Source organism: Rattus norvegicus, chromosome X (assembly GCF_036323735.1).
Source record: "Rattus norvegicus strain BN/NHsdMcwi chromosome X, GRCr8, whole genome shotgun sequence".
NCBI lineage: Eukaryota > Metazoa > Chordata > Mammalia > Rodentia > Muridae > Rattus > Rattus norvegicus.
The window spans coordinates 12,152,121-12,171,741 of NC_086039.1; the positions used below are offsets into that span (position 1 = coordinate 12,152,121).

Below are 19,621 nucleotides of genomic sequence, written 5' to 3' on the forward strand. Positions count from 1 at the left end.
GAAGCTGATGAGGGGGTTCTCTACAAATCTGAGGCTGGCCAAGTCTACAAAGCAAAACTAGAAACCTTTTTCCCAAAAGGCAAACTATAAAAACACGTTTTCTTTCAACACCCATTTAGCACAAAAAATGGAATTGCACTGTATCCCAACACTGCTTTAGCCAGGGCACTCATTCTGCCTACGAGAGGCATTTTTAAAAATGGACAATCAAATGACACGTTGCAATTCAGGCAAGAGCACAACTTTATTTTCACCTCTAAAAGTAAACCACAATTGACAACAACAAAGGAGACTGTGCAGTTCAACTTTTTATTTTAATAAAACCAGAATATGCAGAGCACATGCGGTGCTAGCATCTAAACTAATACAATAAGCAAGTACTAAAGCTACAGTGACTTGAGGGTCAATCTTTACGTTCAGCAAGTTTAAACCCATTCTTAACTTTGAAACATAACTGAAAACATTGCTTGCTGATAAGACTTGCTCCAATGCTATCGCTGAATGTCCAAGTCACTGAATATGCCAATACAACAAAGATAACCACATGTTTGAGGATTGCAATGTGCCAGACATTCACTGAAAAAAAATACAACTAAACAAAACTCACACAACAAACATCTGAGAATCTGGACACTTTGTATCAGTGTTTTTGAAGTGTTTCATTAATATCTTAAGACAAGTGTATCAAAACCTTGGCATGATTTAGTTTCAAGTCGCCAATTTTGTTTTTACTAACATCAGAAAGTTATGGCTACACCGCCAATGCCGGGTCTGCTTAATTTGACTTAAGAGTTTATTATGACTTAACATTAAAAGCTCACACTACCCCGAAATATATAATTTCACGCATACGGTGACATTCAACATTCAAGTGCCAGTGTTTTTGTACTGTCTTTTGGTCAAGTTTCTTTAAACTTTCAAAGAATCACTTTTAGGCTTACAAAAATAAATATTTGTCAAAATGTTCAATAAATATTACATAAAACTAGCAGCAAAAAGTATCTAGAAATCTGTCGTGTGCAAAGTTTTCTTCCCAACTATCATTCCCATGGTCCCAAATAAATTTTAGAATCTAGTCCCATCCCTTTCCTAGACAAGCTGCGTTCAACAATCTCCAAGAGACAAAATAAGATTGGAAGTTTAAGGACACGCACACAAGACATATATATAAAATTCTCTGAATGTGCAATAAAAGAAGTACTTTGTAAAAAGTTATGGGCAAAATGTACAAGGGCCTAAACCTAGACTAATTGAAATAGCACCATAACAAATGACCTCAATACTGTCAAGTGCACCTACTTAATAAAAGTTTTAGAACAAGGCACAATACACTTGAAAATCTATTGCACTTTAGGAAATTTTTGCCGTCTTCCTATGCCACTGTAAAAAGATTGAGCGTTTTGATCACTGCATTCTGGTCACAAAATTAGCCCAGAATTCCAAGTGGCATAGGCATTTTAGTGGTGGACAATGCTCATCTTTGGCCAGATTTAGCATAAACAGACTATAAATACAATGGAAACCTATGCAACTAAAACTGACTAAACTGCACTGTAGAGCAGAACTGACACCTTGTGCAGTTATGTACATATTTCCAACCTGTGTGATCTCAGATTTCAGTTTGGTATTCTTCTGGAGCCATTTGTTTTTGTTTTTTACAAAGTCTATAGTAAGCCAGTTTAACATCTCAACGCAGCTTGAACAGAGTAATGTGAATCGGCATTTAAAATAAAGCCTGCTGCATAATTCTTCCTGTTCATCCCCATCTTGACCAAAAAACATCAACACTAGCATGCGTTATTAGACCAAAAAATCATCCAGAGCCCTGAGTGAGGGCTGGTCATTGCTGTGGTCAGCCATTCTACCATTTCAATTTCTTGTATGGCAGGCATTTAAAAAGTCTAAGTAGATGAATTCTCCTAAAAACCTATTTCAAGTTATCAGACCTTTAAACTTTCCCTGTAATAACATGCCCACATTTGGCTAGCTCATAGTTAACGATCTGCCTAAACATTGAAAGAGGAATTGCTGTATTTACTTGCATTAACTTTGAGAACAGTGCTTTGAATGTATGCATGTATTCATACATCACCTCATCATGACTGGAATGGCTTGTTTAAAGACTATTATCAGGTTCTAAATACCTATCCAGGATAGAGTGAGCAAATCAGAACTTTAACTTAATACAGTTTGCCACATTAGAAACTAATTCCATTAATATGCTTCAAGACGTTTGTTGTTTGATTTCCCCAATCTGCAAGTATCAAAAGCCCTTAGGCAGGCTACCACTTGAGTTTTTCCTTATATTAGTTATGGATGAATCGATGATTCCTGTTAAGTTGTATCACACCTGTGTGCCAAGGTTTGATTTTAGCCCAAGTTCAGTAAATTTATTTTGTCAAAAACAATTGGAATCTTGAGCATTACTGAGCCAACAGGACATCAAAATAAAAAGTTGTCTAAAGTTAAAGGCACAGTACATTAACAAACAAATGATCCTCAGTCACAAAATTATAAATGCAGTTTGGGATAGGGGTAGGCGGGAGGGGAGTTAATCCAAACTACAGCAATGAAGTCTTCAAACCACCTTCAGAACAGGGCTGCTGATTGTTCCTTTCATCTTTACTTGTGACCTTGAGCTCCCTTAAAAAAAAAAAAATTTCAGTGGAGAATCACAGCTGGTAATGTACTGCGAGTTCTTGAAGCTACACAAGGTATAGTCTGGCTAAGTTACATGTGGTTTCCATATTAGCTTGTTTGGCAGGGTGACCTACTACAAAGCAGGCTCAGTTTCCCCACCAGTCAACCCCCTGGGAGTTGTAATTTCCTCCGTATCCATCACTGTTGTAAAAGCCTCCATAGCCACCTAGTGAGAGATTTAAAAATAAAAGAAATTAATTAAGTCATCCATTGTTAGCAACAATCTTATAAGCTGCTATACAGTGTTGAATTTCCCCAAATCGTCTTATCTGTGTTTAAGGCGGAAAGGTTTAGAACAAATGAACACTACCTCCACCAAATCCTCTGCTGCTGCCATGGCCACCTCCACCACTCCGGCTGCTGCTTGCGCGGCTGCTGCTGAAGCTGGAACTGCTGGCGCCGCTACTCTGTCGATAGTCTCTGGCACCAAACCCTCCACTAAATCGACTGCTGCAAGGGGCAGAGGAAAGTCATGCTGCTTTACAAGACGGAAGATATTCAACTCAACTATTAAAAACCAATTTCTATCTTTATCATTTATACTTTTTCCAAGTGTCTTCAAAGGTATAAGCATTGATAGGCCAACACTAACTAATTTTAAGCAATAAATAAGTAAGTTCTCATGCCCCAATCATGCATCATGTGTATACCTCCTTACCTCTTAGAACGTCCACGGCTGCTACCCTTATAGTGGTGTTCAAAAGCCATGTTTTCCAACCAAGATGGCACTTCTTGTTTTGCTTCAACAAGAAGATCCAGTAAATCCTTAGTAATATTTATATTTCTTTCATTAAAGAATGAGGTGGCAAGACCTGAAACAGTTCACACACAAAAAACCACGCATAAACAAAAAGTACTCCAGAAAAGTAGCTTATCATTCTTAGATAATAAAAATATTACCATCAGCTATTTAATCAAAAAGTCCTGACTGTATTATATGAAAATAGGAATCATAATATTTAAGGTACTATAAATTGTAGGCGGGCATGCACGGTCGTTAATCCAGCACTCTGGAGGCAGAGATAGCCAGATTCTATTGAGGTCAAGGCCAACCTGATCTAAAGCAAAAAGCTATAAAGTTCTTTCCTGTGCTGTCACAGTAAAACAAAAAACCCAATCAGGATATCCGGTAACTAAGTAACTAAACACTCACCAAGGTTTCCTACACGCCCTGTACGGCCTATGCGATGCACATATTCTTCGATATCACTAGGCAGGTCAAAATTAATAACATGCTTCACATTTGAAATATCCAGTCCTCTTGCTGCTACCTGAAATACAACTTTTGTTATAGATGGCCCACTAAAAGCAAGTATTTAAATGAAATAAAAGAGAAAATATACAAAGTATTATACATACTGCTGTAGCTACTAGAATTGGGCTTTTTCCTGAGCGGAACTGGTGAAGGGCCTCTTCCCTATCTCTCTGAGAACGGTCTCCATGGATACTGGTACAGGCATATCCTTCATGGTATAAGAAATCCTCCAGCGAATCTGCACCCTTTTTGGTCTCCACAAACACTAGAGTCAGGGAATCCTTGCCTGAATTTGAAAATAAGGTTAACCACTATTAGTAAACAATACTTTGTAAGTACGTATGTAGACAATTAAAATGGACATATGACAATGTTTTAAATAGGGCAGTAAATAATGACAATACAAACAATTCTCTTTACATAGTCAGAGAGCTAATGACTATTCTCATTACATACCCATTACATAGTCGGAGAGAGCTAGTTTTACCTGTTGCATTTAGGAGGTCAAGCAGAAATGATCTTTTGTCTATCTCCTCCACCCAAACCACTTTTTGTGTGATGTTCTCTGAAGTAGACCCAACTCTTCCTACAGCCAGAAATATGTACTCATCTAAGAAATCACGGGCCAGCATCTAAGGAAAAAAGTCATTCCTTCTTTAATCTTGCAGTTTTATTACTTGTGTGGATCTCAAAAAGAATACTGTTGAGAAGTTGGTTCTCCTTTCTCATCATATAGGTTCTAGGGACTAAATTCAGGTAGCAAGCAATTATATTCATCGGACCATTTTGCCAGCCCCCCATTCCCCACTATTTCTGGTCAAGTGTGGTAGCAGTAGAACATCTTTTTTTTTTAAAAGATTAATTTATTTATGTGAGTACACCATCACTGTCTTCAGACACACCAGAAAAGGGCGGCAGATCTCATTACAGATGGTTGTGAGCCACCATGTGGTTGCTGGGAATTGAACTCAGGACCTCTGGAAGAGCAGTCAGTGCTCTTAACCACTGAGCCACCTCTGCAGCCCCAGCATACTCCTTTAAGCCTAGCACCAGGAGGGTCAGAGGGCAGCCTGATTAACATAACAAAACCCTGACAAAAAACATGTACCGAAATAAGGAAATCTTTAAATAAGTTGAAGTTGCATATTAGTACCTGTATTTCCTTAGGAAAAGTAGCACTAAACATCATAGTGTGGCGGACACCTTTTGGAGGCATAGTGTCTTGTTCAACTATTCTACGTATCTGAGGTTCAAACCCCATATCTAACATCCGGTCAGCTTCATCTAACACCAGGTATCTGTCATGAAAAAAATTTAGTTAAGATTTTGAGAGAAAAAAGAAGGCAATTTATGGTTTTATCTGCTAATTAATTTAAATGATAATCAATGTAGTTAACACTGTTTAACAGTTACATAGGGGGAAAAAAAAACCAAAGAATTCTTGCTCCAAAGAATTCTCATCCAAGACCACAGCGCCAACTAGCTTACTTTTTAAATTAATGGTTAAGTTTTGTGTGTATGTGCACATGTACAAGGCAGGCAGGACCAATCTGCAAAAGTAAATTTCCCTCCATCATGATGTTCGGGCAATAGAATGAGTCGTGCCATCAGGTCATCTTGCTGAGTGAAGTGGGTTACAAAATATTTAACATTATTCCAATCAACATTGAAAAAAGTCAGCTAATGCTTTAGTAGAGGAGAGCTAACACGTACTTGCAGAAGTCTAGCCCGATCTTCCCTCTCTCCATCATGTCCACTAGACGTCCTGGAGTGGCTACTAACAAGTGGCATCCACGTTCTAAGTCTCGAATCTGCTGACCAATTTCAGCACCACCATAAACCACGCAAGGACGGACTCTAGACCGGTATGAGAACTATAAACAAAGAGCCTCCATCAAATTCAATGTCAAGATTCTTTACATGGCTATAAAATAATTTATTAGAATCAATGGACAAGATAATCAATCACTGAAATGGACTTACTTTTCTGGCTTCCTCATAGATCTGCACTGCCAATTCTCTCGTTGGTGCCAGTACCAAGGAGATTGGATACTGTTTACGACGCCCATATCTTCCATTTTCCTAAGGAATAGAAATTTTTGTTAATTAATTAATTAATCTGCATGTCAAGTTATATCAAATTAATATATAAAAATTCATTTCCCTTTGCAATTTATATACTATACCATAAAACTTCATTAGACTAGTCTTAGCACCACTTGGAATGCTCTTGATCGCTTCCTACAAGCTTCATAACTGCTTTATAAGCAAACCACTGCAATGAGCATACAGCTCAATGACAGGAGCACCTGCTTAGCATACAGAAGCCCTAGGCCTCATTCCCAGCACCAATGAAAATCACCTTCATGGCCCTCAGAGCCTCTCCGGGACCATCAGCATAAATCTGACTCAAGATGGGCAAGAGAAATGCTGCAGTTTTTCCAGAGCCTGTTAAGAGAAGTATGTTCATCAGTAGACCATAATAAAACCCTCCTTTTTACTTCTGAATTAACACTGCTAGCTAATTAGTACTTTTACTTTATGCCCAAACTTCCCAGAAATTTCACATAACCTCTTTCCACTGACTAAAACAAGAATTAACAAATTTAGGAACAAGCTACTATTTTTAAATAAGGGTTTAGGGGCTGGGGATTTAGCTCAGTGGTAGAGCGCTTATCTAGGAAGCGCAAGGCCCTGGGTTCGGTCCCCAGCTCCGAAAAAAAAAAAGAACCAAAAAAAAAAAAAAAAAAAAATAAGGGTTTATAGAATACAGCCATATTTATGTATCATCTATGGCCTCCAACAACAGAATTCAGTATTGCCAAATGTTCATTGTATATAAACCCATAAATATCTAGTGTTTCTTTACTAGAAAAAAAATAACATTTACTCAAATGAGCTTACCTGTTTGAGCACAAGCCATCAAGTCTCTTTTCTCTTTGATAATAGGAATAGCATGCTTCTGCACTGGAGTTGGACGAGTATAACGAGTAAGCTCAATGTTTCCCATAATAATTTCTCCCATCTCAACATCACTGAACTGTCAAATTCAATGACATGAAATAAGTAGAAATGTTACGGAAGCTGTTTTATATTAATTTGTGAATGATAATAGCAAAGTTTTAACATGATTACTAAGTTGGGCTTTTACATTGGACCTATTTCCTATTTCAAAAAGCAAATTACTTAATGCAACCAATGTCTCCCTTCCCAAACTCTAATGGTTATATTATATTCTTCTGTAGTTTAATAAGTACTTACACTTTCAATATGTGGAGGACAGTTGTTGCCTGTTGCTTCAACTGGAATGTCATCATATTTCTCAAAGTTAATCCCAGTATTGCCTCCAGAAAAGAGTTCCCTGAAATAGATCGGTAAGTTCACATGGAATACCAATAAGAAAGATTTCACCGCAAATAGCATACTTCAAAACTTACTGTTCCAAGCGTTCACTTGGTGGGAGTGGCTTTGACCAGTCATCTTCATCTGATTTATCACACCAGCGACTATTTCCACCTCTTTCAAATTTGCCAAAGCCACTCCTATCTCCACGGCCACCAATGCCATCATAGTCTCCCCGTCCACGATCATCAAACCTGAGTAGCATAAGTAATAAATTAAAATCTTAACCATCATTATCAGTCCAGCAAACTACCTCTCAGAGGAATGAATCAACTACAAGATGTGAACAGTTCAAGCTACAGATTGTAACATCTAAAATCAGTATCTTTTATTTCTAAAGTCATATAACAAAGTCTTGTCATACATTCTACCGTTAAAAAAAAATTAAAGCTTTAAAAAAAATTTAAATGGGCACAAGCCCATGCCTTCAAAGTGTTTGTCAAAATATATGATTAAAAGCAATAGCACCTCCCAAACACCAATTATTCAGATTATAGTCATTTAGGAAAGATTCATGTGACTTTTTAAAAAAGTTTTGTTTTTGTTTTTTTAAAAATCCTTACCCGAATAAATAATTTTAGTTTTAAGTCTGTTTGCCAAAAATCTGGGCACAGACTAACCATAGCTATTAAGCACATGAGGTCAATTTACCACATTTGTATAATTACTATAAAGCATTTACTTATTTTGCCTAAGAGTTTATAAAGATCTCAAGCAAATTAGGCCAATCACTGTATGAAATTACTTCTAAAAGATATTAAAACTAGAAAAATAGAAAAAAATGACTTCATATTTACTTTTCTGGGCTTTTTTAGAACAGGACTTCTGTTTTGGTTGTCCTAGAACTCAAGGATCTACCTGCCTCTGACTCCCGAGAGTACTGGGGTTAAATACAAACAATGCACTTTCATCTGACTTCTATGTAATAGGATCAGCTAAGAAAATGTAGTGAGTTATGTAGATATAATAGCTGACATCCACTTTATCCTGATAGTCAGGATAGAAATGTTTAAAGTACTATTGTAAATGTGTAAAATGGTTTCATTTACCTTCCCCTTGATCCACTTCCACGATCACCAAAGAAGCTAGACTTCCCTCGTGAGTCACCCCGGGATCCAAAGCTGCTGTATGCATCTTTATCTTTACTAGAACTCCACCCTGAACTGTCTTTGTCATAGAATCCTAGAAAGAAAAAACAAATAACCAAACTGTAAAGAATCCTAACACATGCTATTAACCTTTTTAAATGTTAAGCCTACTGAGCTCTCATCTCTCTGGTATCAAATGTCAATGCAAATATTCTAAAGATGACCCTAAAAGACTCCAAAAAAGTCTCCAATTCTCCCCACTAGAAAATACTGTATAGCAGATCATGCAATCTGACAGGCTAAGAATATTCTGAATGAACATCTCTAAGGTCAATAACTTTGCCTTTAGCAAGATGACTGTGGTACTGTCTCCTATCACTTAACTATGTTCTGCCATTCACTTTGTAGATGTCAATGATTTTACAAGGAAATAGTCACTTAGCACCTCGGACTATTTGATTTAGTATTTTTTTCAGTTCCAATAGCAAAACTACAATGACTTGTACATGTGAATCATAGTTCAAATGGTATTTTAGTAGTTTATTTACAAGCTTAGTGTCAAAAATATTAAAAAAAACAAACTCCCCTAATATGCTCCCAATGCAAAGTCAAATACAAATATTTAACAAACAGGGATCACCAATGACAGTTACATTTAAGACAAGATTGAAGTGGTGTCAATGACATCCTATTAGTCAGAGACCTTTACAAGCTACTTTCCTTCTTTACTCAGTCATGTGCTTTCCCTAGCAAACCAGAACTTAATTGCTTCTCCAGATCTTTCTTCTAGCAGTAAAAGGTCCTGCCTCTTTTAATTTCTTTTTAACAAAGAATTCTTGTTTATCCTGCATCAGAGAACCACTTCCAATTCACTAGAATGTATGTGCCTGATAGCTTAACTTATCCTGTGCTAAGTCCATCTTCTTGTTATATGTTAAGACAAAAACGATCTATTTTCAAATAGTTTGTACTACACACCATGGTATCCACCCATTTTCAAATTAAAAGCAAGATGTAATTAAGAGACTAATAAATCATCCAAAAACCATGACACCGAAGGAAGGCAACTGTCCGTGGTGTGGCACCAGTCAAGGTTTTTCCCGGTACTAAATCCATCATGGTAGAAATGTGTGGGTTTCCCAAGCTGCTTTGCCTCCCCTAGGCTTTGACTTATTTCTAAATGGATCAAGAATTAGATTTACCAAATTGGTATTAAGGACTTACCTTTAGTAGCTTCTCTGTTCCTTAAATGAGGAGGGATATAGCGCCCTTCTAAAAGAACACAAAATTAATAAAAAATGCCATATATCTTCACAGTAAAGCTTTCATCAAAATCCCTATTAAAAAATTAAATACAACGTTAAAGGGCCAGTGAGCAAGATAGATACCTTTAAGGTAGGCATTATGCCTGTGATCCTAGCTAAACAGGGGACATCACCTCTAGGCTCAAGACCAGCCTAGGCTACATTAGAAACAGCCAACTTTAAGCCTGGTTAGGCTGGGTATGGTGGTACTTTCCTTTAATTCCAGCAAAGGCAGGCGAATCTGATTTGAAAGATTTATTACAATGATGGGTTAAAAAGACTCTCAGACTGGCAAAAACCATGAAATTTAAAGAAAGTACCAAAGTAAACTTGTGGCTTTGCTTTAAAATGTCTATGTAAAAAAAACCTTATTTATTGGGTAGGAATAAGTATACACACACACACCCCTAAGTATCAAAGGGCATCCCTGTACACATACATACAATGTTCTGAGGCAACTAAAACTTTCTAGCAGTGATAGATGGAACCAGGGCTTTGCATATACCATTCAAGGACTTCACTGACCTATATGACCAGCATTTCTAACTTCTCGCCAGTGAAAGTGCATTCTAATGTGTTCATTAAATTCTTTTTTCTTTTTTGGTTCTTTTTTTCGGAGCTGGGGACCGAACCCAGGGCCTTGCACTTCCTAGGTAAGCGCTCTACCACTGAGCTAAATCCCCAGCCCATTAAATTCTTAACATTCAAGGAAATATTAAGCTATCTACTTCTGATACTCAATAGATCTATAAAATGTTTTACTTACTGCTTGCTGTACTTCCTCCAGTCTGATTATCTGAAGAGTTCAGGTCTAGGCCAGCAAACTAGAAGGAAATCAGATTGTTTTTAGTTTCAGTGTTGAATGAAATGAAAGAAAATATGCCTGCTTCCTGGTCCCACATTCAAATAGTTGTCTCTCAGAGCCCACACAGCGATTAATAAAATTTAGAATGTGGCCGAGAATGCACTAAACTGTAGAGTTCTAGCACAAAGTAGTGCCATTATACATACCACAGAAAGCAAGTTACAAAATCAGGAACTGGATCCAAATTCAATTCCATCTTTCAAAATATTTATTCTGTAAACATTTTCCATAGTAAAGTTCCTTATTTGAGAAACTAAAACCTAGTTATGTTAAATTAGATCTCAGAATTTTAGCCAGACATGGTGTAATCCAAGTATTCAAGTGGCTAAAAACTGTACCCAACTCCAGTTCCAGATCGGCCGTTCTCTTCTGGCCTCCAAAGATATTATGGCACAACATACATACAAGGTATAAAAACATTTGAGGTGAGGGCAGCCAAAAAATTGTTTTAAAACATTAACTAGATTAGGTGCAAGAACTTCGGTAGAGTGGTAGAGTGCTAGCTAGCCCATGCTGAAGGATGAAGTCCTGAGTTCTAATCCCTAGTACCACATAATGTATGATGATTCACGGCTGTAGTCCCAGTTTTGGAGAGGTGGAGGCAGGAGGGGATCAGGAGTTTAAAGTCTTTCTCAGCAACATACCTGGGCTAAATCAGACCCTGTCTTAAAAACAAAAACCACATGTTATGAGTGTAGGATTCATTTTAGCCATTTAAAAAAAATTTTTATAAACGCCAACTTTATACTTGGGTGTTATTTTAAACCTAAAAGCATAAAGGCAAACTTTGAAACTATTGTTTAGTTCCTTTATTCTCAAATACAGCACAAGTATATTAAATTGGGGCAATACACTCACCACTTAGCTATCGAATAAAACGGAAATAATTCCTGTTCTCCATTTAACTGTAGATTCACAGAACTAGTCATGACTATCCTTTTATGTTCTTACAAAAGAACATTTCACTGGCTTTAACCTCCCGTCTACTCATCCCCTTATACAGTTAACAAGATGCTACAAAAATTAAGTTCTTAAAAATTTATTTATGTGTGTGCCTGCTCACGCGCCCTCACACAAGCTCTCGCTGTGTGTGTGTGTGTGTGTGCGTGCGTGCGCGCGCGCGCGCGATGGTTCTCACTATGTAGTCTTGTCTGGCCTCAAACTCATCCAAGACCAACCAAGCTGATCAAAAATTCAGGTAGCTGCAGTCACCTCGCTTTATGGCGGATGCCTTTACACACTGAGCACTATTGTCAATATGGCTTATCTACTTAGGAGTATAAAGCACAAATGAAAAGGGGACCCCTCTCAAAAAAAGAAAAAACAGGAAAGATGAACTTATTACATTTTAAGGAAATGCTACTCTATAAATCTGTGCTTAAAGCTCCACAATCGCTGCGGTCCCCGAAAACAGAAAGCAGATCTAACCTCTTCGCCACTAGCTATTAATGTTGCCATGTTTGACACAATAGCTGCCATTTAAAGCTGCACTTCTTATAATCCGAATTTGGGTTTTTTTTTTTAATGAGCGCTGGTAGTTTGCCTGCATGTATGTCTGTATGAGGGTGTCTGATCCCCTGGAACTGGAGTTACAGTGGAGTAGTCAGTCGTGAGCTGCCACGTGGTTGCTGGGAATTGAACCCAGTTCTTTGGAAGAGTAATCAGTGCTCTTATCCGCTGAGCAATCTCTCTAGCCCGCCGAGTTTTGTTTTCCAGTTGTTTTTCTGTTTGGCAACACTAAGAAGCAACAAAGTTGCCAAATGCACTGTTGGTATTTGTTACAAACTTAAAAGTTCAACTACCCCGAATTTCTAAGCTTTCGGAGTCAATCCATTTATGAAAGGCTCTTGGAAATTTAACTTCCAATATAATTCAACAATATCGTATCATTTGGTATAAATTAAGATCATTTAGATGAAAATGTAGCAGTGCCCTTTTAAGTTACAATGTTACAACATGGAATACTGTTGCGGGTCATTGAGGGGGAGGCCTGGCAGAAGACAACAGATCCTCATCTCCTCCTCACCTTGTAAACCTAGAAATGGAGTCTCGATTAAGGAATCAAAAACCAGGCCTGATCAATCTCCCAATTTTACTTCAACGGCAGCAACAAGTTATCTGTTGCCATATTCTGGGCATTTTGCCTCTAGACGATGCCAGAGTGGGGCGTCCCTCACAAGGCGCGTGGTCCTTCCTGGCGCCCAGGTAAAGGGCGGGTGTGCCGGGCTCGGGACCTCGGGCTGTTTCCTGGAGCCTCCTGGAGCCTAAGGCTGAGCAAGGGCCGCGCCGGGTGGCTCGCGTCACAGCCAAGCCCGGCGCTAGTGCGCACGCAGCAGCCCCGGCCTCCCTCCCCCCCCTCCCCCCGCCCGATCCGCCCTGAAATTTCTGCGTCACAAAACTTTCCACTCGGGAACCTCGGCCTCCCCTGCCGCAACACACCGGGCCCGCGGTGCCGAAGAAACCCGGCTGGCTTGCATAGGAGCCCGCTGGCCGGCAGGCCCGGGGGGATGGGGTGGGGGGGCGACCGCGCGGCACAGCTAGCCTGCGCCACACAAAGGAGGCCGCCGCCATTAGCCCGCGCTGAGGCCAGCCCCCATCCCGTGGCGCCCCCTCCCACATTCCAGCGCCGCGCGGCCACTCGGCTAGCCCGCGCGCCGCCGCTCACTCCCGGATTTAAAAAGCACAGCCACTGGAGCCATGGAGGCCCCAAGCCCCTGAAATCCGAGGCTAAAACCATCCATCCCGGCCCGCGCGCCGCCACGCGGGGCAATCTATCTACAACGCCCCCCCACCGCCGGTCACTAATCAACTAGGGTGCGCGCGCGTGCGCCCGAATGCGCGCGCCCCCTCCCCCTCGGCTCGCCTGCGCACAGACACAAAAGCCGCCATTGTGCTCGGGCCAGGGACAATACCGCGAACCGAGCCGAGCTGGAGGACCAACAGGCTCTAGCACTCCCCCTAAGCATCCTGTCCCTCCAGAACCCCTAGATACTGGCACCCGCCGGCCCGAGCCAACCGGGGAACCGGGAAGGAAAAAGCAGAACTTAAAGAGCTGCGCCACAAGGCAGGTTAGGCTAGGGGAGAAATTGATGCAGCGACCACTGCAGCTCACCTGCTGGTCCAGCCCGAGCGCATTTTCCACTGCCACATGACTCATCCCTGAAGAGTACCGAAAATTCGGAGTCTTCCGCTGCTGAGCAAGTGCTGGCTTTACCGCAAAGACCCTCTCACGGGAGAACTGCGGCTTTGAAGCGCACCGCGCGGCCACCGATCTTATATACCAACTCGGAGGACTGCTACGTCAGCACGTAAGACGTGTGCCCTCCTCTCCCAGGCGGCAGTCCCCTGCCGTTAGGATTTCTGCCTGCTTACGGTGCGTTGCTCGTCCTAGTCCCGTGAGATTTCCTAGTCAGTCCAGTTACCCACGTCGTTGTCTGCACATAGACAACTCCGCGTTATATGTGGTTCTGGTTCTCTTGGGTTTGTTTGTCCCCTGTTCTCCGCCAGTACCCGAGTCTTAGTGTTTTCTCGAGATCTCGCGAGAAGCATTTCCGTCTGTCCTCTAGCAATAAGGTCCTAGGATTTAAATTGGGCTTATTTGCTGCTGCTTCCCCTGTGCACCCAGTTTTCATCTTTCTAGCACTATTCCTTTTCTCTCCTTCCCCGGGCATGTAGTTGGCTTTGTCTGGCCTGATGAGCCCTGGCTTTCCGTGGAGGGCAGCGGGATCACGTGACCGTGGGTGTCCAGCAAGGTGGCCATTTTGTGAAAAGGGAAACTCGCTTGACTAGTGCTGGGAATGGGAGGGAGGGACGAGAAAACTGCGCGGGGGGGGTCGAGGGGGAGAAAGGGGGAAGGGAGCTAGAACGGGGAAGGAGAAAAGTGGAAGGCTGGATGGTGGCCTGTGTCCACTTGAGCAGGGACTGTAGGGGATGTGCTGGTCGCTGGAGACTTCAGATCGCCGTTGCCTAGGTAGCGGACACGACACCCCCACACCCCCACTATGAAGGAATAATAAGACTATCTCCCGCGGATCTAGAGCCGGCAATCTAGGACCCTCCGGGGACCCTGGGCCTCCGCTGGTGTGTGAGTCATTGCAGGCCCCTGTGTCCTTCCGCGCAGTGTTTCTGACACCAGGCCGGTGGCTGCTGGCACAGCAAGGGACCCCGAATGTTTCTAGCAACTCTCCTAGGACCCCCGGGAGGCGAAGATGTGTGACTGGACACAACCTGTATCTCTGCTAGGACAGGGTTACCTGGCCGAGGTGACATGCCTCAAGCCTCTACACTAGACAGGGAATATGAAGGGAAAAGGATCTGTCATTAAAGGGGCCCATTCTGGTGGTCCCTGCTTCTAGGCGGACCACCCCAAGTGTCAGCTTCAAAAACACATACCCTTAAATAACAAAACCCAAAAGAATATATTGAGTCCTCGGCTTTTAGGCATTGGCAACACACACGTTACCTAAAAGGTACTACTCCTTTTTGACCCTCAGTTTCACAAATAAAACGCCGGACTCTCCACCCCACCGGCCACTCCAAGGGGCCTTCTGCTGCCAGAATTCAAACAATTAGCTCTCATCACGTACTTTACAATACAGCTCTTCCACTTTTCCAGTTTGTAAAATTGAAACCCAACTTTTAAAGAGATACGGAAATAATAAAACAGTCCCCGGGCAAGCTGCTTTTCGGCTTTTGTTCTCAACTTTTCTCATCTATAAAAGCGACCATTAACCTACAAAACCCTGTTGTTGCTTTTAATAGTCATTTGTGGAACAATTGGTTGTTGCTTTTCTTCTCGTTGAGGCTACATTGGCCATATTTTACTTAAAACAAATAAATATATTGTTTTGTTTCTTAATAAACCAAAAGTTTATTGGGTTTACTTAGAGGAACTGTTAACTTTTTTAACAGCCTTTTAAAACATACTAAAGTAACAAGTCAGAGATAACGCAGCCGTTTGTTACAGTTTCAAGAATCAGGAAGCTATAATAAGTATTTTTAACACTCTGTGCAACCATACTAAAATAACAAATCATAGATAATACAACTAATTTTTTTTCAGTTTCAAAAGCATGGCTAACTGTAATACCCAAACCAATGCATGTAATAAAACAATGTAATTAAAGCTGGGTGTGGTAGGTCACCCCTTTAATTCCAGCACTGGGAGACAGGCTAGTGGATCTCTGAGTTTGAGGCCGGCATGGTCTAAAATGGGAGGTCCAGTACAGTCAGAGCTGAGGAACAGACAGAGACACAGAGGCAGACAGAGGGAGAATGCAAGCTGAGCACCAGCCTTCAGAAAAACCCTGTTTTGGGGGAAAACCAAATCAAACGAAAAAGCAGTGTAATTAAAAGTTACATACTGGGCTGGAGAGATGGCTCAGCGGTTAAGAGCACTGACTGCTCTTCCAATGGTCCTGAGTTCAAATCCTAGCAACCACGTAGTGGCTCACAACCATATGTAATAGGATCTGATGCCTGCTTCTGGTGTGTCTGAAGACAGCTATAGTGTACCCATATACATTAAATAAATAATAAATAATTAAAAAAGAAAGGAATACACTTATTTTTTAGAGCTGGCTCAAGGGTTAAAGGCAGGTCTTCCATTCCTACCACATAGGTCAGGCCGGTCACAGCCCTTGCAGTTCCAGCTCCAGTATACCTCATGCCTTCTGGCCTCCTGGGCACCCACACCCTCATGCATATACCCCCACATGAACAGGCTTGCACAGGGTTTACTTTAAGTTACATATTAAAATATTTAAATTTGGGAGAGTGCTGGAGAGATGGCTCAGAGGTTAAAAGAACTGGATGCTCTTGCAGAGAACCTAAGTTTGATTCCCAACACCCACGTGGTAGTTCACAACCATTCATAAATCCAGTTCCTGGGGATCTACTGCCCTTTTCTGACCTCAGACATCAGACATGCATATAGTAGACATATACATGCAGGCAAAACACTCATACTTTTTTTTTTAATTAAAATCAGGCTGTAGTGGTATACAGCTTTAATCCCAGTTCTCGGGAGGCCTGGAGGCAAGATCATCTCTGTGAGTTCAAGGCCAGTCTAGTCTACATAGTAGACCAGGACTCAAAAGCTAAAATCAAATATAGAAATTCGGACTGCAGAGATGACTCAGCAGTTAAGAGCACTTAGACCCAGTTTGGGGGTCCCAGAACCTACATTCTGCTTCATATAACTTTATTTACAGGGGATCTAATGCTTTCTTCTGACTTTCAAGGGCACTACATGCATGTAGTACATGTCCAGGCAAGGAGCCACACACACACATACATAAATTAAAATTAAATATGTAAATTCTCCCACTCACCTACTGAGCAGCTACAAATGCAAACTAGATACACACGCTTGTTGCTTCCACACCTGAAGTACCATGAACAAACTACCACTAATGGCCTGATTTTCTCAAATAGTGAGCTCTTGGAAATATCTGAAATAAAGTAACAGTCTTCCTTTAGTTAATGAGAGCAGCTACATTTGAAGCCAACCTGGCGTGTATGGGAACAGCACATAGATGATGTGGTTTTGCATCTACATAGGTATCCCGTGGACCAATTCTCTCATCTAGGGAACTGATTAGCTTGCATCTAGCATGCCTGACTCTGATGATGACATAGCAGTAGTCCTCAGCAGTGGTTTGGCACCCCCAGGTACACACATTTCCATGGTGCCCCCTCTGAAGAGACTTAAGGATCCCTATGATCCTGTGGTGGTTTGAAGAATGACACCCACCCCCCACCCCCACCATGAGCTCAGGTTTGAATACTTGGTCATGAGTTGCTAGAACTATCTGGGGAGGATTAGGAAGTAAGGCCTTGTAGAAAGTGTGTCACTGGGAGAGGGCTTAAAAGTTTCAAAAGAATCTCCTCAATCCCAGACGTGTGTGTGTGTGTGTGTGTGTGTGTGTGTGTGTGTGTGTGTGTCTACCAGTGGTTCAAGATGTGAGCACTCAGCTGTCCCATAAACCCAACTGAATGCTTTCTTTTATAAGTTGCCTTGATCTTGGTGTTTTATCACAGCAAATCCAAAGAAACTAAGATGTGTCCCTTTCTCCTATGAGATTTGAGGATTCAAAAAGCATATAGAGATATGTCTAGTTTTGCTTTAGATTCCTTTTCACATAAATCTAGACAAATGGGAGCCAAAAGCTGTAGATTCTGCGCATTACTCCGATTGCTTGCAACACAGCGAGGTGAACTGACAGCCTGCTTCTGGGCTTTGTTCTACTTATGTAGAATATACCCACAGGGCATGTCAGGGGAATCCCTGCTCCCATCAAATACACAGCAGGTTCCTATCTTCAGCTAGCCCTGATTCACAGACTTAATTCAGACTTCTAGGGTGTTTTGTTAAGTTATTGTTGGAATAGCAAATGTACAGGAAATTGGGGGCTGGAGGAATGGCTTAGTGGTTAAAAGCATGTGGTGTTCTTTCAAAGGCCCCAAGTCCAGCACACACTTCAGACTGCTCACAACCTCCTGGAACTGCAGCCCCAGGGGATCCGGAGCCCTGTTTTAGCCTCCATAGGTACCTATAGACATAATCATACATGCACACATAAATAAATAAATAAAAATCTTTTCTAAACGTACAAGAAATGGGAAAACACAAAAGATTTGTCTTCCAACATATTCGCTCTGAAAAGGAATGGTGTGCAGGCTTAGAGCCACCTTTTCCTGCTCCAAATGACTGCTCCATTAAGGAGCAATTTACATATCTTACTGTCAGTAGCTTTCTTAGTGTTCTATTGCTGTGAAGAAACACTGTGACCGTGGCAACTTTTATAAAAGAAAGCATTTACCCGGAGGCTTGCTTAAAGTTTCAGAGGCTTAGTGGATTATCATAATGGTAAGAAGCATGGTGGCACACAGGCAGGCATGTTGCTCGAGCAGTAGCTGAGAGTTCTGCAGTATGATGTTACATCTGAAGGCAGCAAGAAGAGGACTGAGCTTGACTTTTGAAACCTCAAATTGACACAAAGTTGCACGCTTCCTTCAACAAGGTCACACTTCCTTATCCTTCTAGTCTTGTCAACAAGTTCTACTCCCTGATGACTAAGCATTCAAATATATGAGCCTATCGGGTCATTCCAATAAGAATAATAGGCTAAAAATGGTCAGAAATTACTGAAACCAGACTTTATTTCCTACCGTCACAGGCATTTTAAGTTATCAGCCTGTATTAAAGCAAATATACTATCTGCATCAAGCCCCAGAAAGCTGGACCTGAAGGTATCCTGGAGGGACGAAGATGAGAAGGCTTGGGAGCTGCAGCTCCTAGAACTAGCAATTAGCTCCCTGCTCTAGGGCCTATAAACTGTGTGAGCGGAGGCAACTCATCTGACCTCTCGGTGCTTTCGGAGAATCTACAAAGTTGGAATAAAAGCAGCTGATAGGGGCTAGAAAGATGGCGCAGCCGTCAGGAGTGCTAGCTTCCCAAGGAGCCATGTTTGGTTCCTAGCACTCACATCGAAGATTCACTCTTGCTACAGGGGATCAAATGTCCTCTGCAGGCATGGACACACACATAGCATACAATAACACATAAATCCATACGCAGAAATATAAATATTTTTAAAAAGCAGTTTCTACCTCTGCTGCAGAATCTCTTATTTGCCTGATGTAATTGTCATCTGTGGGGCTTACTGTCTCAGTGTGCTAACTTGGACCTACTCCTGGGAGCTTCTAGCTTCCATACAATCTAATCTAGGCCTGGAATGTTTCAGCCTCTGAGACTTGCGGCTAAATAAACTTGCCCTTTTTTGTTCTTTCTGAACTCTAGCTGGGTGGTTCAACTTAGCTGTTCTGCCTCTAAATGCCTCTCTAAACTGACCAATTCTATCTGTTTTCTCTGAGCTTCTCCTGAATTGTTCTGCTTGGCCTCAAGCTAACTCTGGCAATCTGTTCTAATCTTCTGGCTCCTTCTCATTCTCTGGATGGTTCTATCTCCACCTGCATCTACCTTTTCTCTCTACAGCCTGTTTCT

The 19,621-nt window shown here is 41.4% G+C and overlaps 1 protein-coding gene across 2 annotated transcripts; it reads right to left on the bottom strand.

The window, feature by feature from the left end:
- Nucleotides 1-225: 225 nt before the first annotated feature.
- Ddx3x (DEAD-box helicase 3, X-linked) lies at nucleotides 226-13,863 on the bottom strand. Of its 2 annotated transcripts, none has more exons than NM_001398751.1 (17): nucleotides 13,727-13,863; nucleotides 10,516-10,573; nucleotides 9,670-9,714; nucleotides 8,407-8,539; nucleotides 7,393-7,551; nucleotides 7,217-7,316; nucleotides 6,860-6,995; nucleotides 6,318-6,403; nucleotides 5,939-6,037; nucleotides 5,669-5,829; nucleotides 5,109-5,253; nucleotides 4,443-4,587; nucleotides 4,060-4,241; nucleotides 3,854-3,971; nucleotides 3,359-3,512; nucleotides 3,011-3,150; nucleotides 226-2,866 (listed from the first exon to the last, which is right to left on the bottom strand). In NM_001398751.1, exons 1-17 carry the CDS (start codon nucleotides 13,769-13,771, stop codon nucleotides 2,787-2,789), a joined length of 1,986 nt encoding a protein of 661 aa, NP_001385680.1. In that variant the 5' UTR covers nucleotides 13,772-13,863; the 3' UTR covers nucleotides 226-2,786. The 2 variants fall into 2 exon arrangements, with proteins under 2 accessions (NP_001385680.1, NP_001385681.1); NM_001398752.1 differs by having other exon boundaries at nucleotides 9,670-9,717.
- Nucleotides 13,864-19,621: the final 5,758 nt, after the last annotated feature.